We start from the raw sequence: 26,417 nt of genomic DNA, 5'->3' as shown, positions 1-26,417 counted from the left end.
TGGACATACATCTCCTGTGGGCTTTATGTGGCCCCCAGGAAGCTGCAGGTGCAGTTCTTATTTTTGGAGCATTGGGTATTAGTTTTTTAATTCAAAATTTCAGAATAACATGAGACACAGGTTGCAGACCATGGGGATTGTGTTTTCTAGCTCAAAATTGAAGGTAATATATTGCATGCCCTGCTTGTAGGAGCCTGATACGTGCCGCCTGTTGGGAATGGTCCCTGGCATGGGTTGTTCCCTGAACTGTGTCTAGGCATGGTTTTGGAGAATGCTAGTTGTCCTGGGCCAAAATAGTCCAGGGGGCAATGTGGACATTCAATAGCTGAGCGCTCAGGCTCTCTCCCTAGCCCTGCTTAATTCAGTGATACAGGCTTCCACAGAGAGGCTCTTACTCTGCCCTGCCCTGAGCACACTTGAGCACATTCACAGGGAAGTTTCTCCTCTCACTGCGGTGCTGGCATCCTCTGTCACCTACGCCTGAAGTCTAAGGAATGATTTTTATCTTTCCTTTCTTATCCCATGCATCCAGACTGCTATATACATTTTACAAGTTTTTTTTTTCTCTCCAGCTTTTCCAAGATAATTTTTTTCCTTCCCCACCCAACTCTGTCACTCAGATTTTGATTATCGGAATATAGGTCTCATGTCCTCTCCTGACCAGCCCCCTTCTTCAGATCATATAAAAAGCAACCAGTGAATTCAGTTTATATTTTTGTGGATTGTTTAGCTCCCCTTCCAGCACTGGCAGTTTCACACCATCGTTTTTGAGCTCCGTATCGTTTTCAAAGTCCTCCCTAGTTACCCCTCTTCCTCTCTTCCTTCAGAAGGCTGTGTGTTTGCTCCTATTCCCTATTCTGATGTCAGTGATCCCTTACTCATATTTAGGACTTCTCCTGTCCCCTAGATAATTCAGGCAGACTAACAACTGCTGTCTTCTTTTCTGGGAATCAGATGGGCTTGTGCCCACATAGTGCATTTCACAGTTGGTTGTGAGCCCTTTTCTCCAGGCTTCTTGTTCTCAGTTTGGAAGCTACTAGGTCTAGTCCTTATCTGCCTCAAAGGCCTGCTCTCATGGAAGCTTAATATCCATTTACAACCCTAAAATGGGACCCAGATGTTTATTTACCTGCCCGTCCTGCTTCGGTAGCAGCAAACATGACCAGACGTGTTGCAGAGCTTGTAAGAGTCGGTGCAAAGAACAGCATTGTCTCAACCTTGAGACAATTGAGACAATGCTGTTTTTCGGACCGACTCCTACACCACCCTGTGGCTCAACATTGTGGTCAGGACCACATGATGGTAGCATAATTCTCAAAGAGGGGCAGAGAGAGAGAAAGAAAGAGAGAGAGAGTAACAACGATAGTAATTGAACAATTTACAAAAAAAATCAAATTGTTTCACAAAACCAAAATCGGTTTACCAGTAGATTATTATTTTATCAAACAGTTTATAGAAGGATTTAACTGGCTTAAGCATGCAATGATTTTATGTCATTGTCCCACATGATCCACCCTGTGTCAACAGACTTAGGGATGTCCACGTTGGATGGGAGATTAAGCAGATTGAGTGCGTTAAGTACAGATGTCAAACATGTCAACTGATTCATCATTTTCCAATTTATGACATAGAGTATTGCTGACAATACAAAGCTGATTGAAACCAATATCAAGAGGACAATGATGGGATGACACAACTTGTTCAGGATGCCTGCAGCAGTAGGCAACCATCTGAAAAGTGTGCCCCACCATTTGTGTTCTGCATCCTTTTTCACATTTTCCAAAACACGGTATATTTCTTCCACATTGTGATGGACAGTTATCAAGGTTGTCTGTCTGTTTTCCCTAACCTTTTCCAAAATCTTGATCAAATCCTAGTGTTGTAGCAATTGCCTTACCAAAGGGAGATTCATCCCAATGGATGTAGGCAGCAGTTCATGAATCCATGTGTACTTGGATTGCAAGAGTTGGTGGGATGTGACTGGGGCTAAATAAAAAAAGTCACATCCAGTGATTTCAGTAAAATTACAAACACAAAAATTTGAATGATTCCTAATATCTACAACTACATCATCTACGGATACAGAATCACAAGCAGTCCTCAAGCATGCAAAGCCTTTGCCAATATACACAAGTACAGTTTCCGGAGATTCGTCTGGACGAATCTTGACATGACAGATATTTTGTTCAGTGTCCAGACAGATGTCCTGAGCTCTGATTGCATTTCACAGATGAACCCTCATTGTTCTCATACAAGATTCCAAATCAACCATTTGCAATTTCTCATCCACTTTTTGGGCCCATCCTTTATGCTCAAGAGGATAAAGTATAGCTCTGTTGTGGCTCAATCCTAATGCAATGATGGGATAAATCGAGTATATTGAAGCATTGTGTATGGTTAGCACAAAAGTTGTGGCTGTGTTGATGACGGGGTCGTAAGTGAAGTTTACCAGATTCCACCAGGATTGGAGTTCCTTCTCGAAGTCAGTGGCACTGTCCCAAATTATCTTCCGAATTTCAGTGGGGAGAGTGCCTTCTTCACCTTCTCTTATGATTGAGGTGGCCACTGATGGGATCCACAGTTGAGCCTGGATACAACTGAGAGCCAAAGAGAGGTTATTTTGGACCACACCAAGTACATCCACAGTGAATTCATGGTCCTTTGCATTCACCTTTTACCATTTTGGTAATATATTTGATAACTGATAATTGATTTGGTTAGTTCCCAAAGCCAATAGGGAAGATCGCAAAGGCCATTGCAATTTGGCCAGATCACTAGTTGTGGTAGCCAATTTGTTCATTAATACCTCTGAATCGATACAATTTAGAACTCCCAATCCTGTTCCCAAAACAATGGTTAGGTGTCTCTGTGTTCGTCTCCTGGAAGGAGTTCGTTTTTGCAGCCAAGTTGTCCATCCCTCATAAAAAGTTTTTAGGAAATGTGAGCAAGCTGACTGAATTTCTGAGACATAATTTTGCATCAACAACTCAACTGTTTAAGAGACCATGCTGGATTGAACAACATTTGTTGCTGGCCTGTATTTCTGATTACATATGGTCCAATTCCAAAGATTTTTTGACTAAGCACAACAATTGATTGGGTGGTAGGTATTACAACATCTATTTTGAGTTCCCCCCAGTATCTTGTATTGTTTTTGCCATGCATGATCTTATGGGAGTACTGTACACCAGTCAAGTTTAGCCAGCAATCTTGGTTTTAATTTTTACACGGCAAAATAGGGCCATGCGGTCCATTTCCATAACTGTTTGTGGGTTTGATGAGGGATTCAGTAATCAATCTGCATCATATTGTGATGTCGTCACCCTGTGCCGCTGTAAAAGAGGGTATAACTTCACTTTTGTCATTCAGTGTAAAGAGGGTATCTGTGCCATGGTGTGTGACTACTGCAACAAGAATCACTGGAGGCTTAGTTACAGCATTTATTTTGAATTTGAATGTTAGGCCTGATAGGCCTGACTGATTTGCCGGATTACTGTGCCAATTACACACCACATAGACAGGCTTGGTCAAAGTGAAATTGTACCACCAATCCCCTTGCTCATTAATATAGGATTTGGTGATTTCAACATTGTTGGTACTTGAGTCTAAGGTGAAGTTACCGACATACTTTTGGTGGCAACACACGATGAGGGAATCTTGCTTGTTACATTCCCACTCTGTAGTAGGATAGAGTTTCGCTGTGATGCTGGAGTGAATTTGGGTTGTTGAATTTGGATCCAAAAGATTTCCAGAAATTATAATTGAGGAGGCCTTTTCATAGAGAAATCCTTTTACTTTTCTACATCCTACCAGTATCTTTTCTGCAGCCTACCTGTAACTTTTCTCCAGTTGTTCCAGTCAGGACATGAACCCAGTCTTTTCTGTCCCACTCCCATTCAAGTAGGTGGTACACTTCAGTGTCACGCATTACTACAGTAGCTAAGTTTGGGAGGCAGTCTTTGGGATAGTGCCCTAGAGTGCTAGTGTACTGGACAATAGCTTGGGACCATGGCCATTCTGCATTCTTTCGATTACAGGTTAGTGGTAAGATGCAGAAAATTATAACAAATCCAGTCATCAGTCCAATTAAACGATTGGTCATTCTAATATTTAGGCCTCCAAATTATCCATGAGTAGTTCATCCTGTTCTTAGTGTCCCTCAGAGTTCTCCTGCAGCAATAAAACAACAGAGATTGCCTCTCAGAGGCAGAAAATTAAAATGATGGAATTATCTAATGAGTGTTTATCCGATGCTCTTTTTCCTAGGGCATTGGAGGCTACCCATGTATATGCATTTAGTGGAGCTTTTAGCACTAGTGGTACGCTTCCCATGGTGGGAAGTTCCACCAGAACGGGCTGTCCTGGGAAGTGAGCTGGATTCTTGGAGTCGTTTGGTCCCTTTAATAAGGGAACCAAAGAAGGAGCCTTTGGGCAAAAGGCAGTGATTTTGGGACATCCATTTACCCCCCATCTGTCATTTAGGCCTTTAACCGCTTCCCACAGACGGACATCGCAATTTCCCTCTTGTGGTTTCAAAAGCCGTTTTAAGAGACCATTGGTTCTTTCTACAATCCCATTAGCTTGTGGGTAATATGGAGTGTGAAAGATCCATTTAATCCCTTTGCTTCGTGCCCGATCTCATACAACTCTGGTGGTGAGACTGCATTTCTTATGGTTTTGAACAAGTGCCAAACCGTTCTCACAATGCTTTCACAGTGTTTTCTCCCTTAGCCCTGTTAAAGACTTCCACTTGAACTAGTACTGATGTTATTTCCACTCCCACCAGCACAAAATATTTTCCTCCTGGTTTCTTAAAGGGGCCAATATAATCCACCTGCCAGGCATCCCTCAAGCTTTTACCCTCCCGTAAATGCAGAGGGTCATCCTCTAAAGGGTGCCTTTCTATTCACCTCTGACGTTGTTCGCAGGCTGATATGCAGGTTTTATACATTTCTCTGGTGACAGGCCAGCCTCGGGCAAGGGCTTCACGATACAAATCTTTAGCTCCTGTGTGTTTGTGCTTTACATGCAACCATTCTAACAAGCATTCCCAATCTTCTGTAGTTTGATCTGTGTGCACAGGGGCTAGCCTTGCTAACTCATCATCTCTGTTATTCCATTCATCCACTGAACCCCCATCTACCTGATGAGAAGCTACCCGTCCCACAGCAGAGTTCCCTCGGCTTGCAATGCTTAAGATTTCTTGCCGTTTTTCCTTTTGCCACACTGGAACTCTGTTTACCTCCCATTCATTTTGCTCTCAGAAGGGAAGCCGTTCAGTACATCCCTTAAACACAGCGTAGGAATCAGTGTAAATGTGGACAGGAGAAGTAGCTTGTGCTTCATGCTGGAAAATGCTCCATACTGCAATTAATTCACCTACTTGGACACTACCCTCTCCCTCTGTTACAATCTGTTCCTAGAAGGAGATATGGAGTGCTACTGCCTGATATCTCCATGCTTTTCCTTCTCTCTTGGCAGGAGTGTTGGTAAACCAAGCACTTACTGACTGATCACAGGGAAAAAGGAGGGGACACCTGAATGACTGAGGCAGGTTTATCGTGGCTGCTGTCCAGGCTCTCCATTTCTTGTATAGTTAGGTTTTTTAAAGCTCGGTCACTGAGAAAATGTTATAATAGTGTTCAGTCTGGACGTACCACTTTCGTACCGAGGCTCTCTGGGCCACCCCGTCGAGGGGACGGTCCCGGTAGTAACTGCTTTTATGACTTTAAATGGGCCTCTTAATACAATTGGTTGTTGTTGTGTGATTTTCCCTACTTCTATGAGAGCCAGGCTAACCACAAACAAACCTTTCTCCCAAGCAGTGTATCTCCTCTTAGCATCCTTAAAGCTGTGGGATTTAAATCCCACGGGTCAGGTTGGACCCTCAGGGCCCTGTTGCCGTATGTGTATTGCCAACCCTGACATGGCATACCCCATTCCACCTGGAAAGGATTTGTAGGGTGAATAGGGCCAAGAGCTTGGTGAGCTGTTGATTCAAAAATTAACGATTGTATAGTTTCTCCCTGAGAAGCAGTCCATTCCCAGTTGACCCCTTTTCTTAGCAAATCATAAAGAGGTCTAGCAATGATAGAAGAGTCCAGGATGTGTTTTCTCCAGAACACCAATAATCCTAAAGCATGCTGCAGATCCTTTTTTGACTCGGGCATTTTAATCTGATCTAGGGAAGTAAGAGTGTCTGGTAGGATACACGTCATCCCCCCTTTCCATCAGATTTCCAAGAACTTTACTTCTTGTGAGGGCTTTTGGGCCTTTTCTGGGGGAATTTGCTAACTCAAATTCTCCAAATGAGAGATTATACTCTGTTGGGTTGCCCCCACCTCCTCTATTTCATCTCCCCCCCATGAGAATATCATCAATATACTGATAGGCAGCTATACCTTTGGCTCTTGGTATTTTTCCAGCTGCTGAGCTAAAGCATGGTGAGCCAATGTGGAGGAATGTTTATACCCCTGGGGTAGCCAGGTGAAAGTAAGTTGTTGCCCCTCCCACATAAACACAAAATGATCTCTGTCTTCTGGCCACAAAAGTATCATAAAAACCGTATCTTTAACATCTACGGTTGCCGTAATCGGGTGAGCTTTCTCCTGAACTATTGTTATCAGTTCAGCCAGATTAGGGACTGCAGCAGTTAAAGGATTGGTGTTGGCATTCAGCCTCCTATCATGAGGCGACACTTCCCGTTCGGTTTTCTCACTGGCCACACCGGAGGGAACAGGTATATATCACCACTCCTTGCTCCCACATTTCCCGCATAACCGGTTTGATACCTTCTTTTGACCCCAGGGGGAGGGGATACTGTTTGACATTAGTTATTTTGCTAAACGGCAAAGGGAGTGCAGTTTGAAGCAGTCTGACATTCAACTGTGGTGTTCCAAAAGTCCACAACAATCCTTCTGAATCCTCCCACCCCCTTCCCTTAAGGGCATCCATTCCCAGCAAGTTAGTTGGAATGTCCCCAGCCACCATTACAATAGTGACTGTGCTTTCCTCTCCTGGCTTTACCGGAGCAACACTCATAACTTCTGCTGACCCTTAAGCATTCAGGACACAAAAACATCGCCTAGAAGGAGTGACTCCACTCCTCTGTGCATCTTCGGTCAGGGCAGAGATCTGTGCACGAGTATCAATTTAAAAAGTCACTAGTGCATGCTTAGGACCCACAGTAGCTGTAATCAATAAATCTCCTCTATGAGCCTTAGTGAGCTGTGAGGTATAAATCTATCCTCCACCCACCCCCACCCCCCCACGCCTACTGGGGAATGGAGGTTCTAGTTTCTTAGCTCCTGGGAAGAAACATCACTTATCCCATTGCTCCTTCGCGGGGCGGGCTGTGGGCATGATGGGTGAGATTTCTTTCTTTTGCTGCGAGTGTTGTTTCTGATTATGCCATTTTGATACCAGTTTACTTAGCTTATCAAGGGGTAAACCGTCCATTGTATCCCTGGGGACTCCCTTTTTAATTAGCCACCATTGATGGGTAATGGGCTGTCCTCCTCTCCCTCTTTCAAAATGAGGGAGGTCAGCAGCAGCGGCTGCAGTTTTACTGGCGAGGAGGGGCAGATCCTTAACTCCTACTTGACGGATTCCTCTTGAGTTTTCCTCTGGGGCTCTTACTGGACCATATTTTCTACTATAATCTACCAGTACCTATGCTACCTCCCCCCATGTCCACACCTTTTTATTACCTGACTGGGAGGGAGTTGAGCTAGGGTTAAAGGGCGAATCCATGGAAGCATCAGCTTCATTTCTCTGGCTTTTCATAAAGCTTTCTAGCCTTTCTACAGGGCCTATCGACGCGATTGTCCTTTATAGATTAATCCCTGTAGATTTAAGCAACTCTGGGAGTCCCCTTATCAAGGGAGTCATGATTTCAGGATTCACCAGCAGCATCATTGGGGATTCACATCCAGGAATTGATTCGCTTTCATGTATCATTTGCAAGCAGGCTGCTTTGTGTACACTTTCTAGCAATTGATCACCGTGCCGGTGATTGCCAGGGGGATCCCCTCTGTCCAAAAGGTTCAGCCCTCCAGCCCAGTAGGCAGCCTGCTGGGTCAGGGACCATGGGGCACATTTATCTCCTGTTGTTAGGAAGACTCCATGGCCCCAGTAACCGCTAGCTTCTTTTTCACTTAATTGAATTTGGTCCCCCCCAGTTAAGGATACGTGCCATACATGCTCTGTTTCGGATTCTTTTGGAAGGCACCCATATTCTTTCTTCAGTTTGGCTAGCTCAGTGGCAGTATATGTTGTCTCTTTAGTTGTAATTTGAGGTTCATTATCCTCATCATTTGTATAAAAATATTCTGTTTTAATCAAGGGTCTCACTTGGAGGTTTTCCCAAAGCGATTCCTCGCTTCCTCCAATTCCTTCTGGGGGTATATTGGGTTTTTTTGTCGAATACCTTTTTCCTCTGTCTTCAGCTCTATCTCACTCAGTGACTGGGTATTTTTTGAATATTCCTCCCTTAGGGCAGTTTTTAACGAGCTGTTTTCTTCCCTTTTTTCCTCTAGGTTAGAGGTTGTTCTTTGCAAAATTTGCACAAAATTTTCTAGAGATTCTATGATTTGTTTTTCATAACTATGCTGCTTAAGGTGATCTTTGACTGCTGCAACCAGGCTGGCTCCATGAACAGCACAGATTATCGTTTTGCCTCTACCTGATCTTACCTTAGCCACATTCTGTAAAGCAATCACTCAGTCTGTTACACTCTGCAAGTTTGTCCAATTGTCTTGATCCCAGTCTTCCCTGGGTGGGAAGGGTTGAGCCTCATGCTTTGATAAGAGTGTGTAGAACGAGTCTTGATTTTTCACTTATGGAGGGTCTTGATTATCAACCTTTTTGGCCATTCTTACTACGAAGGGACCATACCCACTTTGGGAAGGCTGAACTTAGTTACATCCACACACAGCTTCTGCTCCTTCACCCTTCTCTTCCCCGAGTGGTTGAAGGGACCGAAATCTGCCATGGGGAGGCAACTTACAGTTTCTACAAGGTTGTCCCCTCACATTTGTGTGAGAACAGTTCTCCCCTTTTGCACTAAGAGATCTCTTAACTCAATCCTGATAGACAGAGCCCTCAACTCAAGTTTGGAGTGCCCTACATCTAGGTGTGTGTGGTGTGCGGGAAATTGGAATCATCCCCCTTGCTTTCTGGACACCTCTCACCCTTTCGGAGTGTAGGGCCAGGTGTGGCTAGAACGAAACATCCTTCCCCTGTTACAGACCACACACAACCTGCACCCCTCTGTCTCTTGGGATCCTGTCTGTGATGCCACTTAAAATGTCACGGTCCACTTGGTGGACTGGTGATGGTTCTTTTGCTGTGATCTCGAAGTGCAAAATTGGGGCAACCACACCAAAGGGGTTTGCTTCAATCAAACAGTGAAACTTTATTATTTGCCCGTAAAGCAGCATGTGATGGGTTAAGAGGGTGAAAGGAAAGGGAAAATAAAGTGAAAAGAGAAAAAGATTGATAGGTACCACCATGGGTCCAAGGCCTCCCTATGGTCCCAGGTCCAAGCAGCATCCTGCTGGTCCTAACAATCGTCGTGATCCTTGATGGTGAAAGCTTCCAAAGTTCGGGTGCTGAGGAGCCATCTTTTATGCCAAGTAACACACCTTGTTCCTCCTCTGTATCTCTGCCTCTTCTTGGCTCGATAGATGCTGATCGATCTTTCTTGACAGCAGTTATGCGGTCCACCTGATCAGCTCAGGCTCATCCCTGGTACTGGAGAACGGCACGGCACTCTTCGTGCATGCAGCTCTTCCTCTCGGGGTGTACGTACACGCCACTCTTCATGCCATGCAGCTCTCCCTCCCGGGGTGTTCGTACCGCATTCCTTTCTTGGGATCAGCAACTGCATCTCAGGCAGGCCACTGCAGACTCATGTCAAGATGGTAGCCTAGCTTTTGGGGTACCTTATTGTCCATACGCCTGATGGCAAGGTTGAGACAATGCTTTTCTTCAGACCAACTCTTACAGAGCTCCATGGATTCCACAATTCCATGTATGCAAAATCTTTTGAAAATCCATCTGCTTATTTTGGGTCATTAGAAGTGGCCTGAGCTCTACTGGCAGTCAATTTTTAGCGATAGCTGGCTCTTTGGGAAATCTGACCTTTAATGGTCACTATTATAGGTAACAATTTTGATTTCAGTTCTTAAATAATCTATGCTGATTTCTGCTTAAATAGCAGTAACTCCCTGCCTAGCTGTCTCTCTTTCATGCTACTTTGACAGGTTAGAATTTGCAAAAGTAGTTCAGAATTGCGTCCTTCCCTACTGCGGGCCAATTTCTGAGTGTCAGATAGCACTGCATCCTCACACATATGTGAGTACAAGCACTTAAAATCCACATATTTCAGTACCTGATAGCTAAAATGTATGGAATTTGTGGTTTGGTCATTCAACTCCTACCTGTTATAGTTAAAAAGTCATAAACTGTTGTGTTAAATCTCAGCAACTTTTTAAAAAAGACACTTCAATACAAGTATGTGTGGACATATAATGTTTCACTTCTTTAAAAAAATCAATGCAAAATCATGTTAAGTTTTCTCTAAATTGCATACTAAAGAGAGATCACTTCTCCTTCTACAGTGGTCTCTGTGCCTAAGAAACCCTTGAATAATTACACTGGGTTTTTTCCCCTGTTCAATTTCAAAGTCAGATTCAGACTTCATTTAACAGATTGGCACAAGCGCATTTGTCTCTTAACAAGTGTTACTGCTGTTGGTGTCAGGCACTGGATTTTCAATCTGCCAGCTTCTCCCTGCTGGAAGATGACCTAATGTTCCCTTTAGAAAATATCTATCTCCATTAATGTCAAGAGGAAGAGGGGCGTGCTAAATCAGGAGAGTGAACCTGGAGAAGGAATGGCTCCTTCTGCACTACGGTGCTGGTGCGAATGTGGCGTCCCATCCTGTGTTCTCTTCTAACATCACCTGAACCAAGTACCTGGGGGTCAGGGAGCTGCAGCTAGTTCTGTATGATGTAAGTCTGTCTAAATATATAGGCATAATAATAATAATACATAATAAAGTATTTTAGACTGCATAGCTTTGAATATATTGCCTGTATGCTTTCATTATAACCATCTTGGTCTCCTCCTCTCAATGTTTACTAGTTCTTCACCAATTCCCTGTCATGCCTTAGCTTAGGAGTATAGTTGCAAAATGACCAGGATGCCTACTTGTAGGTAATTGCTTTGTCTCATTGGGTTCAGCCAGGCGCCTCATATGCATAAAGTTAAATACATGCATATGCCTAGGGTCTGTCTTCCTGAGCTTTCTAGGCTTGGGGCATTCTCTCTGCCTCCAAATCTCTGTCCACCTTTAATGAGCTGTATAAATAAATACAAAATACTCCTGTTCATTCCATATCCATAAAAATATATTTTATTAGCTGAGAGGTATACAATAATAGAAAAGAGCAGACTGATCTTTTAGGGAGCTGTGGGAGGACAGGACAAGTAGCTGCTTCCAAGTGGTTGATGGATCTGAGGCCCCAGCAAGACAGATTTGTAGGTTAACTGTGATAAATGATCTTTGGCTTCACTGACTAAAGCAAGGTCACCCTTCTTGGGGCACTGCCTGCATGCTGCAACCTTGCAGCAAATTCTTGTTGAAGTACTGAGCAAACAGACCAGTTCTTATTTACGTTAGAATGAAATTAAGACTTCTCAAGCCCAAGATGATAAAGTATCGGACAAGAGGGCAGAGATTTATAAGGCAGTGCTAATGTTTATTTACTAGAACTTCATTCTGTGTGGTTTTTAGTTTTCAAGAGGCAATAGGTCCAAAAAGACAGCTAGTTTTTCTTTCTCTATTCATTTAATAAGGGAAAATAGGGGAAACTTTGTTTACTGCCCTAGCGGCTGCACCTGCTTGACAAATTTGAAGTTCAGAGTTTGGTTGTTTTTTCTTTGGAGTATTTTTTGCTTGGATTTCTTTGGAGAGAAACAATCCAGGTTGTCAAGGGTGGGAGGAGGAAAAACACAGAGCTTTGACTGCATTGTGTACCAAAGGTTTATTTCAGCTATTTCTATGTTGGGGGTAGGGGAGGAGGTGTGTGTATTACTTCCTTTTTTTTGGCTTATGTCCAGCCAGTGAGGAAATAAATGTGAAGAAAGAATGCTATGGAATGTTAACTCTGCTGCCGTATTTTCTTCTTTTTTATCATGCCTCAAGATTCAGTGAAGTTGATATAAATTCACCATGCGGCATTCTTCCTTTAAGAGTCAGACTGTAAAAGGTGATTTTCTTTCACTCAGTTTGGTTTAAGCCTGTAAAAAGCATTAAGTGAAAAATCTGATATATTTGTTAGGGCATTTATTGCATTACTAACTTATATTTTCAGTTCTCAGTGAAAGGTTTATAGAGAACATAAACCTTGAAGGGTTTTTGTTCAGTATTAAAGATAAATTTTCTCCATTTTCTGGTGAAATAATAGCTCATAAAATGATTGGGGTGTTAGTAATTATTTTTAGCTCTATTTATTTTCCAAGGATATTCTGTTCAACCTGCTGAGCTTCATGAAGAAGGCATTTAAAAACCACTCTTCTTGATCAGAAGATTCATGACCTTTAAAGAATTCTAAAATAATCGAAAGGTCCTGATTAGATGTTGCCACCGTGTTGTTCTTCATTAATTACACCAAGCAAAGATCTTCCAGTAAACTATAAATCTAGCATATTCAGTAGTAGTCTGTTGTGGCATAATACATTATGTCTTCCACAATTAATATCTTTAATACTGGGCTAATTGGGATGCTGAAAGAATTAAAATAGCTGATTGATGATGGCATGTGAAATAAAAAAAGACGTAATTGCTGAATTCTTTCTGGGGCAAAATGATAAGGCATGTTCTGATTCAGATTTCTTAGGAAATACTTTTACTGGGAAATACCTGTATCTGAGAGAAACTGAGTGAAGTAATGTTAAAATGTTCTGGTAGTCTTCTTTTAGTTTGAAGAATTAGTTGTGGTTTTAAACAGTAGCAGAACACTGTACCCAGCAGCCATGTTGCCTGGAATATCACAACCTTGGAATTCTCCAGAATAGTGGTAGTTACGTGATCGTATCACAGAAAGCCACATTATCGATAGCTTAAGAGTATATTATCACTAGACATATATTCTATATTTCCTTTTTAAATAAGCATATTTTTCTTCTCTTTAATGTCTGCCATGCAGACTGCATCATTCTTGCTTCATTTGACGCTCTAGCATATATTATCCTGGCAAAAGGTACCTCGTATCAAATGTAAGTCTTATTCTGTGTCAAAATGGTATGGAACAAGTGGGGAAAATAGCTGCAATATTGTCCATGAACAGTGTTGGCTGTCTTCATGCCCTGAGCTCTCAGTAGTTGGCGCTGGGTTTCTTTGGAAGGTTTCATAGCCCAGCGTATTTATTCTGAGGCATCAGATCAATAGCTAGCCTGGGTGCATGTCAGGCCATAGAAGGGCAAAACTCAGGATTTGGCTGGTCTATATTGACGGATATGGTTGTATATTGACAGATTCTCTTTAAGCTTAGCATTTAAAGCTCAAATCAACCAAATTCAGTTTTTAAAGGTGATGTGTTCTGTAAGGGTGTTAATATTCTGCTTCCTCTATGAAGCAAACCTTTCAAGCTGGATATCACAAGCAGCATTGTGTTGTGGAAATACATCTGAAATGGACACTAAACCACATCGTATCTCGTGCAGAAAGGGTCAGGGAGAAACAGACTTATATGTAAGTTTTTGTCTTGAGTTACATTCAGTGATGACACATACAAATGATTTTATGATCTACTCATGACTGAGTTTAATGGCCATTATCAAATGTGAATTGCCATGAGAGGCTGGATCACTTAATTTTCTAGCTTAGGTGTGACCAAACTGAGTCTCTGAAGCCTCATGTGACTCATGAGCTGTTTAAGTAAGCATCTTAATTCTCCATTTTGAGAAGTTCAGGAGCTGCAACTATAATTATGTTTACCTACTGGGTCAGTAGATTCTTTTAAAAATTTACCAAGTATATAAAAATGATATACCTAGAGATAAATCTATGTTAATTGAAAAAAAAAACCCTAGTTGCCTTCATTTGTTACATTCGCTTTTTCCACAAAATGCTAGTTGTCTTGACTGCTCTCCAGCTAATGGCATCTGTGCAACTGTCAAGTGAGAATTAGTTCAGACGGGTCAGGGTTATTGATACCTTCCTGGAATGCACTACATGAACTTACCTCCACAGCTTTCCAGACGGGGTTTTCCAGACGTTAACAGCAATAGCAAAGAATCAAACACTGATACTTCCATCTCTGTTTCCTATCAGTGAATACTTATCATTGGTTGTCATGGCTTTTACTCTAATAGTAAACATTTTGACCACCTTTTCAGTACTACAACAGATAAGATTGCTGATGCTGTGATATGGTAATATAATTAAAAGGGATCAAAAATAATTTCTGAATTTCCAAAGAGATTGTTTCATACACACTTATGGAAGTTGTGAAGGTCTGAAGACTATGGAGTGCAGTGTTGTGCAGGAGCACAGAGCAAGGACAGACGCTGGGGGCAGTGTAGTCACGTTAGCGCAGGATGTGCCCCAGCCTAGCTCATATGAGAAGCCTGAGCGGGATGTTGCACTGATGTGACCATTTTGCTTCTAGTGAGGTACTGACCTAGAATGGTACAATTAAACTGATGGCCTAGGCAGCCTGGAGAACATGGTTTCCCACCCTGCATGTGTAGAGAGCTCAGTGGTTTTGAATCTAAACTGCTGCCAGCACCTCAGTTTGGGAAGAGCAGGAAGGGCATCAGTTGTTTGGAGACATGCCTCTCCTAGAAAACGTGCATGACCTGACACATTAGAACTGCTGTTGGCAGCCCCATGCATGTGTGGAGGACAATCCCAACACTGAAATGTGGTTCCTGTGGCTGTGTTTGACTGTAATGTTTACTGTATATTTTAGCTTGAAGTACCTCTACGCTGTGCTGTAGAGCAAATTCTGTACCTTGTGGTTGATCAGCACCAAGTAAAACCTCGCTTCAGTGAGCCTTCAAAAGCTTTTGTCTCTCTTTGTTCATCAGTTTTAGTCCTCAGAACCCTCTGTGTAAAACACTGAAAAAATGGTAACGTCTTTACTCCATTATTCTCTTCTTGAGGTGCCGCTTTATGCCCTCATCTGTATCAAAAGCTAAAAGCATCGCATCAAAACTTGTGTTCACTTGTTGTGGTGGTTTCATGATGGCTAAATAAACGCTACAAAAGCTCTGTGGAAGCACACCAGGCGTGTTAGGGAAACAGCTCCTGCATGCTGGAGCTGGCACATCAGGTCTTTGAAGACAGTAGGTGTTCTCAGCATGGCTGTAACAACAGAAAAGGCTGTTGATACTTAGTAAAAAGGAAATGTTATTTAAGGTAGGTGCTGCTCCAATTCATGTGCTCCATAGGTGCTGCTGGTAGGGTTGTGCGTATATTCAGACGTGCAAACTATCAAGGCACATGAGGGCATGTTCATATCAGCTGGTCAGAAAGTAATGAATTTGCAAAGAAGACATTAACTACAATATACGGTGTTGGCACAGTTTTGTGTCAGAACACAGGAGAGGCCTAAAGCCTGGGACAAGGGGGAAAGACCGCTGTCCTCAAGCAAAGTGGGTGAAAATGGGGCATATGGTCCTCGTGGCTCTGCAGTGGTAGGGAAGATACCATGAGGACTATACAGGAGCCCTGTTGTAGAGAGGACCACGGCATCCTCTGTGAAATGAGCTGCGAGTGTTACCATATGGCCTGCCTGATCTGCACCAGTTTGTTCTCTTCATACTATTAAACTTTAAACTCTGCTAAATGGTGTGATTGTTTGGGTTAACTGTGGTTTTGTCTTTCAGCACTTCAGGTTGTAAGAGATTTCTTAGAGTAAAGAAGCAGAGCTGAGATTTCCAAAGGGAATAAGGTGCCTCACTCCTCTAGGCTATCCTATAAAAGCCAGTTGAGAAATGGATTAATGATACGCTATGAGAATCGTATCTTCACATGGAAAATATGCACAGTAAACGATTTTTGCTTTGGGAAGTATTTACCTCATGCTGTTAGGAGTATATAGACAGCATATTATCTCCATTTGTTTTAATGTCCATTTGTCTTAATTATTAATGTGAATTTGAGCTGCCACCTTCGTTGCATTTAAAAGCAAATCACCCCAAGTTCAGTAGTTCACTGCACATGCCCAAAACTTTTTTTTCTCAAGAGCTTAAACCAGACTTCAGTGATCTTAGCCATGTTCTGCTTGACCAAATGCTGACCTTCCTCTGCAGTAGAAAGACATTTAAGCCTGTTTTCTGAAATTAAAACAAATTCTTGTAATCCAGTGAGATTTACAACTGCTCAAGTCTAGTCAGATTCATATGTGTTTAAAGTGAGACAGGTTCGTATGGTGTTTGTTTTTCTTGGCTAAGGCCGTATATAGCATTTGGGATTAAGTTGAAAATCAATGTGTTTTGCAAATGTCGTCAGAGTAGGTGTATAAAAATATTCCCAATATTTCTTACAACAATATCAACATATTATTTAATACTCGTAGCCAAAAGTTTCTCTGTATTCTGCTGTATGCCACATTTTCTGAAAGTATGTGTGCTGTCATGGCTAGTAACTGTTCCTCAATGATTAGTGTGACAGTAAGTGAAGCGTGAGTATTGAGACTTGCTATATCATGCATGCCAAGTTCCTGTATGGCCCAACTGCTGTGAGACAAAACATGCTATTATGTTTCAGACACAAAGCCATATTGTATGAAATTCCATCCTGTCACATTCTGAAGGAGATGTATTTAAAAATAAAACTTTTTTTTTCTTTAGTTCTTTTTGTTAACTTTTCTGTATTAGGTATTCAACAACTGAATCGCATCAGAAAATTCAGCCTTTGCTCCTATTGAGGAATCATGTTTCAAACTTAAATTAGACAAATTGTTAATGTTTTGAGGAGGATCTTTTAAAGAGACTATTGGCAAAAAAAAAGGGGAAAGAAACAAAACCAAATGTTCCAACATTCCAGACTGCTGAGGTTATGCACTAAATGGGTTTCTCCAAACTATTCTGATGTAGTAGGTGTAATTTAAATACATGATCATACAGTGCATTTTTCATAAGTAAAAGAATAGCTTGTCTTTAAACAAAGCAGCAAAATTAGTCATGCATTCCACTAAGGCATCAGTTTTAAGACTGACAACCTTAGGAGCCCGCATACATACGCCTTTTGCAGCATCCACTGGTTTCCAGAAGTGACCTTCGCAGAAGACGTAGGTTTTAGAGAAGAATTTTTTCATTGCTGTGCAAAGCTCCATAAACAAAGCTAGAACTTTGATGCAGAACTTTAAAGATACAGCTGAGCCTAGCTAAAAGTGATGATTTGATCCATGAGTTATTTGGATGATCTTCTACGGTCTGTATTACACAGGAGGTGAGACTAGATCGCTATGGTCCCTTCTGAGTTTAAAATCTATAAATGCTTGGAAACATAATACTAATAATGTAGCAACTGGAATCTTCAAAGCTCTGTAGAAACAACTAACACACCCCAATCCACAGCACTACTCGAAGTATTATCAGGGCGGGTAAATGTAGTAATTATAGCAGGTTGAACTATTTTTGCAGACTGTGCAATTAATTTAGTCTTTTTTTCTACTTATTAATTCTAAAACCCATTCTAATTTTGATTGATTTACAATTATTTCATTAGTTGATGTGATTACGTTGCAGTCTTAAGATATTTTTCTTGGATTGATATTGTATTCATGTATAATCTGCTGATTACTTGATACTTATCTTTATCTTCTTGACTGATCTCAGTAAACAGGTATCTTTTTTTATTTCTAAACTGGGGAGGTGACTTTAGCTTCCTAAACTGTTCTACTGATAATATTTTCAATTTATATTAGTTAATTGTATTTTCTTGCTAAAAAAATCTTATCTGTATGCCAGGTATGTGGTGACCATTGAAATGTCAGCTCTGCTCTGGTGAAGAGCACCAAGGAACGAGGGTGTCATCATCCATATTTTCACATGAATCCATTAATGTTTGAATGTTCTTTTCTTTTGCTTTGCCTTACTTAATTAGCATCTTCACTATACCCATGGATCAGCTAAGGAATGGCACAATTCTTATATTGGAGGGTGATATTTCGGTACTTACAGTCATTTTTCTGACTTAACCGTAGCTTTCATTCAACACAGAGCAAGTTTAGTATGGCACCTAAAAAGGATGCAGCTACCTCTGTGCGGAAAAAATATGTTGGTGAAATGATTTGCCAGGACCTCTGAACAAATAGTTGGTGCAGTGGGATTAGGAGACGAGACAGGCCTCACAGACGCAATATAATCACTGGTCCATGGAAATTTTGGATGCGTGGAAGAATTAATATCAATTCTCCCTGAATATTTACCCCTCCTTTTCCTTTTCATTGTTCAGAGTAGCCTTTTCTCCTGGTATTTTGCTGTCTTCTGTAACGAACTTTCCTGTAATTTTCGCAAAAGTTTAATGAGACATTTTCAACAGTCTGGTAACTTAAGGAGTCTGGAATTACTCTAATTTATAGTCTTAATTTATAGGTAATGACTATTTCATTCAAGATGCCTTTATTTTGTCATGAACTGAAAATGAAAACAGAACAAATGATGCCCGTCAGTAACACTGGAGTTCAGCATCTGTTTAATCTGGAACAGCAATTCCAAATCCTAATCCTCAGAATTCTGTGAGATTATGCCTCATGAGAAGTAATGTCCTAAAGTGGTCAGCACTTTGGGGCAATTCATCCCTGAGTAATATCTGAACAAATAACCTCCTACTTCTCAGGAAAAGATCAGATAGGCACAGTATTCAAAAATTCCTCTCTGGCATACAGTTGCTAGAAGTTACAAAGACAGCCAGTGGCTTATTTTTTTGGATCGTTACAAATATCAGCGTGTCATACATATGGCAGCACATAATTTAATTAGAGATGCTTTTGACTTTTAAATTATTTTTTTTCACACTGAGTTTAGTATTGGCACGGACAAAAAGTTGTGTCTATGACATTTGTGACTTAAAATTCTCACTGTGATAATTTTTTTTTTTCATTTAGTGTTTTCAGTGTTGCATGGTTTTTTGTTGCAGAGATGGTTTTCACCTGTGCATACACTGATCCGTATAAATTTTGCCATGTCAGCCAAATGAAAGAGTAGCTCTATTTAATCCATCTTCCTTGACTGGCTTTCCAGAAAGTCAGTCTGAGCTGTACAAAAATGAACATTTGCATGAAGCATCCTGGAGGATTATTGATTTTAGAGGATAACGCAGTCTTTTTCAAATACTGCAGTATTTTGGACTGCAGTCTACTCTGTCCGTTTTGGGAAACCAGCATATTGAACAATAGGAGGCATTTTATCCACTTTGGCGTTTTTACCTGACAAGAGATCTTTACTGAGCAAAGGCATGGTTGAATTTACAAAGTTACCTACTAATAATAGCAACGTGCTGTTGACAAGGTTCAGCACCTCTTTCCTGGGTGAATACTACAGTAAGTTTGATGGCTTTGGAAATTTAGGAGGCAGCTGTAGGTTACTAGACCCAAGCCACATCTTGCTGATCACCACTTTACCCTCTCCCCTCCACAACTATTACTTTTAGGGATTTTGTTGGGTTTTTTTTACATTCCCAAGCACATAGCTCCCAGTAAAACAATGAGTTTTCTCAGACTTCCCTAGGTAGCTTAGAAAAGATAATCCACTTACAATTTAATATTTGCGTTGCTTTAACACCTAATGAAGAGTCAACCCCCTGCCGTGTGAGTATATGAAAAAATAAGAAGTCAGTACTTCCCAAAAGACAAATGTCTCTGTGAAACATGACGCATATGTTGCATGTTAAGTGTCATTGGATATTAAAATTTGATACTTCGCGAAGTTGTATGAATACTGCTGTTATTTTAAGCTTAGATTTCATGGGTTTAGATAGTAATAACCATTTTTTCTAGCGCTGTAAATTTTCAGTCTGTCAGTAGGCTCAATAAAATGTAAATGGAAGAATCAAAACAGTTGCTTTCAAGATGCTGTTACTCATGATCCTTTAGCGTACTGGGCAGGACATATGTGATATGGTATATTATATGCTATATATTTGTAAAATTTGTATGAATTTTGAGCTGTCAATCCAGAAATAATTCATTGACTCCATAACCTGAGGAATATCTTTCCTGCTAGTGCTCCCAGACTTTGTCTTTTCCTGGCTAGCAAGACTCGGTATTTCAACTGTGCTGACTGCAGATGGAATAAGTAAACAGAATAATGAGATTGTTTTTCAGAAACGCCTTCTTGTTTGTGTTTCAGGCTGAGCTATGTGAATCACGCAGAAGATCTAGCCTCCAAACTACTCCAGTGTTTCCCAAAGAACAGACTGTCAGCACAGGCAGCCCTGAGCCATGAGTATTTCAGTGATCTGCCCCCACGGCTATGGGAGTTAACTGATAGTGAGTATAACCACCTCCGAACCAATTAAAAAGAGAGACGCTAGTTCATACAGATGCACGTGTAAATGCTAACCCTTACGTGCAGACAGCTTCATGGACATACACAGCCACACACAAAATACGTGAGTGCAATTGTGTGGCTTAAAATTACATAGTTAGCTTGACACAAGACAAAATGGATATTTTTTTTTTTTACTATCTCTGCTCTGCAGTCTGCTGCCAGCTATCTTTGTACTTGATTATGTGTGCAGCTAAAAGAGAATTATCTGAATTGTCATAAAGCAAAAGGAAAAATACAATTTACATATTTAGTGCTTTTCGTTTTATAGCATACAGTACTTCTTAACTAGCTGCAGCATGCAGGATAAAAATCCAGCCATGATTAATTCACAGAATGTCTATCTGGTATAACAGTAACCTTTAAGAAAGGACTCAGCATTCAGAAGCCTGCGAAACACAAAGTAGACAATGAGTTAATTTGTTGAATTAGACTGTGTGAGAAGAGGATGGCAGATGATGTTATTAACTAAGAATGCTTTCTGTATTTACTTACATCTTTTTATTTCTTTTATTAAACAAAATGCATTCCAGTTGACTTGGCAAAAATGTTCCTATTATCATATAGGCTGTCAATTACCTCTTTAATAATTGTAAATAATTTATATCATGTGTGTCCATATCTTTCTCCAGTGTTAAAAGCATACTACTATTTCTTCTGGGGAAAAATATTATCACGCATGATATTTTTGATTCAGAGAAGGTTCTGTTATCAAAAATAGGTTTCACAGGGGAGTAACAGCCAGCATTTTGCATTAATTCAATGTGGTGAAGAGAAGCATGCTTGCATTAGAACAGTGTATGTTATTTTCTGCTTTCAAATGTATATGCATTAGCAAAAGATCTAAATCTGGTAGTCCGAGGCAAAAAGTTCAGAGCTGCAGCAATGGCACGTGAGTCTGTAACTATGGCTGAGTTAAAAGTTTGCTTGTAAAAACTGAGCCCCCTTTCTGAATATTAATCCACAATAGATTCTGTTTGCATCAGTGTCAGTGTGAAAACTTTTGTCTTCCAAAAGTTTCTTTTCCATCCTTGACAGCTGTCGTAGTCATATTTGGAGCCGGTTCTGTTGCCTGGCTGTCCAGGTACCCTACTGCCAACTCTGCTCTGAAGAGCACTCTCCCATTTGTAGAATATGAACATTAAAATCAGACTGGCACGTTAATCTTTGTCCGTCACCAGCTCTGCCATAGACGGTGTCCTTGCTCTGCAAAAAGATTCCCAGTTTCCTCCTCTGCCGTGCTAACCCACTACTTAGTTTGCTGACTGCAGTACTTTATAAGCTGAAAATGCAAAGGATGCAGTGTAAATTAAGGCTGCTATTGAAAGTCTGCCTTTGCTCAAACTGATGCAAAGAGATTCATTTCTTCAGGACTAATGAAACATCAAGAATGCCAGTTCATTTATCCTTTTTCTACTAAATGGAAAACAAAAATCACTCTGCAGTGGTGACATCTCAATCCTTCTGACTGTGTGATAGAGTCTAGCCAGGATTTTGAATTCTGAATTCTGCAGTAGTACTTTTCTGTTAATAGGGACTTATTACCCACTTGCCATTTAGTTTATCAGTCAGTGTTTAAATCCAGTTCCATCAGAGAAGTAAATGCCTACACATTATCACTGTGCAGCAGGCTGCCAACAGAGACAGTCTTGTCCTAGTCATTAACAAGCACAATGTATGCAGAACACCAGAGGGGAATTAAAACCACAAAAAATACCTCAGGGTGGTATTTTTAATATGAGAATTTAATTTGTAATTTCACAGATTAAGAATTTTGGCTGCATTAATCCTTTTATCAGCTCACAGCAGGTTATTTGCAGAAGCATAACCATAAGGCGATATTCATTGGCAGAAACACGTCTTTGCATAACGTTAAACATCAGGAGCAGTGAAACCTTTTGAAGGGGGGAGAATAAAGATGAAAAATCATTATATTTTAAAGCAAGGTTCTTCTAAATGCCTCCAGTAAAATTTTGAGTTACAGAAGGACTATTTCTGTGTCTAGTAGATAATCATTATGAAACATAAATCCAGATGCAAGAGAGGAGAATCTCAGTATCAAATACTACAATCATTTCTATTTAGTATGACTTGGATATACTTGTAAACATATTGACAAAACAAAGAAGTCATATACTTTGGAGAGTTGGGAAAATTTTCACCGTGTATTGAAATTACCAGGTTTTGTGATTCTGGTTCTCTGAGTTCATATTTTACACTGGGAAACACTTGCTATTGGTAGTTAATTAAATGTAGGTATAAACACGTTGAGTCTTTATGCACAACAGAAGTGTGTGTACACACAAAATCTACTGCCTCCTAATCGAGACACCACTGCGATTTTGCAAACCTCTCTAGTGAATAGTATTCATCATGGAATATATTTTATCCAATTTGGTCCTAGTGCTGTATTGTGAATTTAGGGATTTAGCACTAAAAACCAAGGAAAAGCTCACAGGTGAGGAGAAAGAAAAAGAGAGTTAGGGCAGGGGGGAAATCAGTCAAATTATTTTCCATCAGAAAATGCTGTTTCTTTGGAATCACAGTATCTCACAAAGGTATAGTGACTCTGCCTACATTGAAAAAGTGAAAAATAAGTGTCTCTCTTCTTGGTTTGACTTTAGTACTATGTATTTATATTCTATGTAATATTTGACTGGGTAAAATTTTAATCTTGTTTTTTTATTTTAAAAATATGTTCAGAATGAGTTTATGTGGGAAGCAAAATTTTGATTTTTTTATTTGGTTTCGTTTCAAGTCAAGGCATCATTTCAATTAGAAGTTCAATTTCCAGATAAGCTCTGTCTAGCATCTAGCCACTTCCAGTTTTTAAAAATAGTACATTAAAAAGGTGAGAGTTGTGCAGTTCTGCTAAAAACATCTTGTCTGGGAATACAATATGATTTACGATGCAACATAGCCTTCATTCATCTTAGACCTGGGCAGTAACCTATAGATTAACCCCTTTTACTAAATACATATACTTGTTATTTTCTATCAAAAAAAAAAAAAAATCAGTCCTCTCCCTTTTCTGCTTTCATGTTCAAGAGCTCATACTGATTTATTTGCTTAGAATATATGTCATTCATAATGTATGTTACCAAGGGTAGTAGAATATCAAATGCAAGTTGATGGCAAAACTCTTGCAAAATGCAAGAGGTCACAAAAATATAGTGGGAAGAGCTTGTGCGTTAAACAATAGCCAGGTCTTTTAAAGACATAAAGATAAAAGAGTAGCTCCAAAAACTTACAGCTGTGCTAGTTGTTAGTGCAAAACCAAAGAAAACTGTTATGGCCCTGATCAGTCCTTTAAACAGTCTGTTAATTTCCTCATCCAGTCATGCAGTGGCAGCTCTCCGAGGATGTTTTATATAAACATTTGTTCAGAAGATATTAAAAGTCAGTGATTTTTCCCCACCAGTTTGAGGCATCCTAAGTAAAAATGAGTTTTCTGATCATTGATGTGTGAGTCCTTAACCATTTGCAGTTTGATGGCTGTGATTAATATCATCATGTCTACTAATAATTAGTTGCGTGGTGTTACATGGTTTTTCTAGCTCCTGCAGAAGGAGTTTGCTTTATGTAAAAGCTTTTGAAGTTGTTGAAATATTTTTAACAAGCGCAATTGTCTTTAACAGTCAATAAAACAAAGTCAAACAAAATAGCCCAGTTTACTGGCATCAAAATTCTGAAGATGTAATATATGATGTCAAATTATGGAGAAACATTGCTGCATTTTTTCACATTCTTACTTATTTCTAAATGCTCTCAGAGCAGAAATTTTAAAATGGAAAATGTGAATTATATAGCAGTGTACAGGACAAGTGAACACACGTAACCTGGAAACAGGTTTTCTTAGAAGAGGCATGCAGCTAAGAATGTTTGCATCATACAGCTTCTGTCACAATGCATGCTGCTTCCTTCCACTCAGAATTTTTACGGTGCTTACTTGCATAAATAGGCAGTATATTTAACAGCTGTATCTATTTGCTCAGTGTTGTGTTTGCCATATATATTAACTAATAATTTTTAAATCACTACTTTTGCGAGAAAAAATAAAAGTTTCTGAACTGGTGCTCTTTTTTTGCAGTGTCTTCTATTTTTACTGTACCGAATGTAAGATTACAGCCAGAGACTGGAGAAAGCATGAGAGTCTTTGGAAAAAACAGTAGTTATGGCAAAGGTGTATCAAACAGCAAACATTGAAGAATACCTATGTTCACAACTTCTAGTGCAGGTAAGACATGAATATTGGAAGGTAGATCTTTGAAAATACTCTTTATTTTAGTTCTCTTTAGGGAAACAAAATATAAAATTCAACTGCACATTTCTTAAATTGCTCGTATTCAGGCAGATAATCTGTTTTTGCAGTATAATGGTCAATAAGAGGAGTGTAAGTTCCTGTCCTTGTGGGCAGGATCAGTGTCACTGACATGTTGAAAATATTGCAGGAGTTGGTGCCAGCAGATTAAATACTAGGTTGCCTTTGATTTGGACTGATACTTTTTTCCCCTGTAAGATGTGGAGAGATAAAATACCTCTTGCCAGTTCTATTTTTAAACTTTGGGCAAGGAAAAGAAAGGATTCATTTAGTAGGTTTGGTAGCCTTGATAGCAGGAGGGTGTTCTTGATGGAGACGGAGGTGCTGGCATGTTAATGAATTTGATCTGTATCACTGGATCTACTAGAACTGGTTTTGTTCTCAGATGGCTTGCATTCAGTACCCCATATTTTTAACCATAGTTATTCAGTAGTGAAATAGTGTGTAATATGACTTCAGGTATTCTAAGACTCGAACAGGACCTGGGAAGGGCAGGTAAGTAGAGAGGCTACTTACCAACTTACAGTAAGGGAGTGGAGGTTGCTGTATCATGGCATTAACTCTCTTCTGCCCATACGCATCACCTCAGTGTTTGTTCAAGTGGCATTTACCACTTGAGAGACTCTTCAGATTAACATTATGCCCTTATCTAGCTGCTTTGCTTATTGTGCTTCTCTAAATAGTTTCATACCACAGTGTATCACAAAATAGCCGGTACAGATTCATTTCACACAAAAACTCAGGCCTTTTTTTTAAAGTCATGGTTGCTGTTGCATGTTGTGTCCATTATAACAGCTTGTTGTGGAAGTTCTAGGAGCGGAGATAAATGCACAAGCTGCTCATGTACCTGTTCGAAGGTATAGTCTCATATAAATGGAGTTGATATTCTCATGAAGTCTATCTTTAGCTAAGTTGCTTGTTACAATATCAGATGGAACTTTCTCTGATGAATTTATTCAGTTTTACTGTTGTATGTGTATGTGCAATTTTTTTTTAACCCTGTAGTGTTATGGTGTCTGTTTGCCTGACAGGCAGCAACTACTGAAAAACTGAAATTAATAGATTTCGGTCTTGACAGCCTGCCCCAATTGTTGCACAAGCTCTTTGCCAGCAAACCATTTAAGATGTTCTAATGTCAGAAATGAGGCTGTCTCAGAGCAGCCTGTTTACATCTTTATTGACAAGCTAATCCCTACTTTTTCCTGGGGCTGTGTCCCTGCAGACAACTCTTCAACCTTGTCTGTTCTAACGTGACATATCATCCATCTAAAGTAAATTTAGAATGTGCCCATCTGTGCTAAAGACCTTTTGTGTGGAAGCTTACGTACAGAATCTCATTTCTCATGTACAGAATCTCCTTTCCGTTGCTTCCAAACGTATGTAATTTTTCATTTATGCAACAGAAAGTTCGTATTTGCAAATGGGCATGTAAAAAAGCACAAAAGAGACTCGTTTGGTCTTTCTTACTGAATATCTGTTTAAGCAGATACAGATGACTTTACAATTTTATATGTAAGCAGAGAGAGAG

At 40.2% G+C, this 26,417-nt stretch overlaps 1 protein-coding gene and 1 pseudogene across 3 annotated transcripts in view; one reads left to right on the top strand and one right to left on the bottom strand.

Moving 5' to 3' along the window:
• CDK14 (cyclin dependent kinase 14) overlaps positions 1 to 24,774 on the top strand; it is a 269,013-nt gene extending 244,239 nt beyond the window's left edge. For all 3 annotated transcript variants that reach the window (XM_086466597.1, XM_086466595.1, XM_086466596.1), the window contains 2 exons: positions 20,371 to 20,510; positions 24,659 to 24,774. In XM_086466597.1, the coding sequence (XP_086322723.1) occupies positions 20,371 to 20,510; positions 24,659 to 24,774 (256 nt within the window). The remainder of the gene's footprint in view (positions 1 to 20,370; positions 20,511 to 24,658) is intronic.
• On the bottom strand, positions 7,321 to 14,325 carry LOC147415364 (uncharacterized; annotated as a pseudogene).
• Positions 24,775 to 26,417: the final 1,643 nt, after the last annotated feature.

The sequence above is a fragment of the Leptosomus discolor genome, chromosome 6 (genome assembly GCF_034619465.1).
Source record: "Leptosomus discolor isolate bLepDis1 chromosome 6, bLepDis1.hap2, whole genome shotgun sequence".
NCBI lineage: Eukaryota > Metazoa > Chordata > Aves > Leptosomiformes > Leptosomidae > Leptosomus > Leptosomus discolor.
Note: the sequence above shows the minus strand (reverse complement) of the source record. Positions and strands in the feature narration are given on the sequence as shown.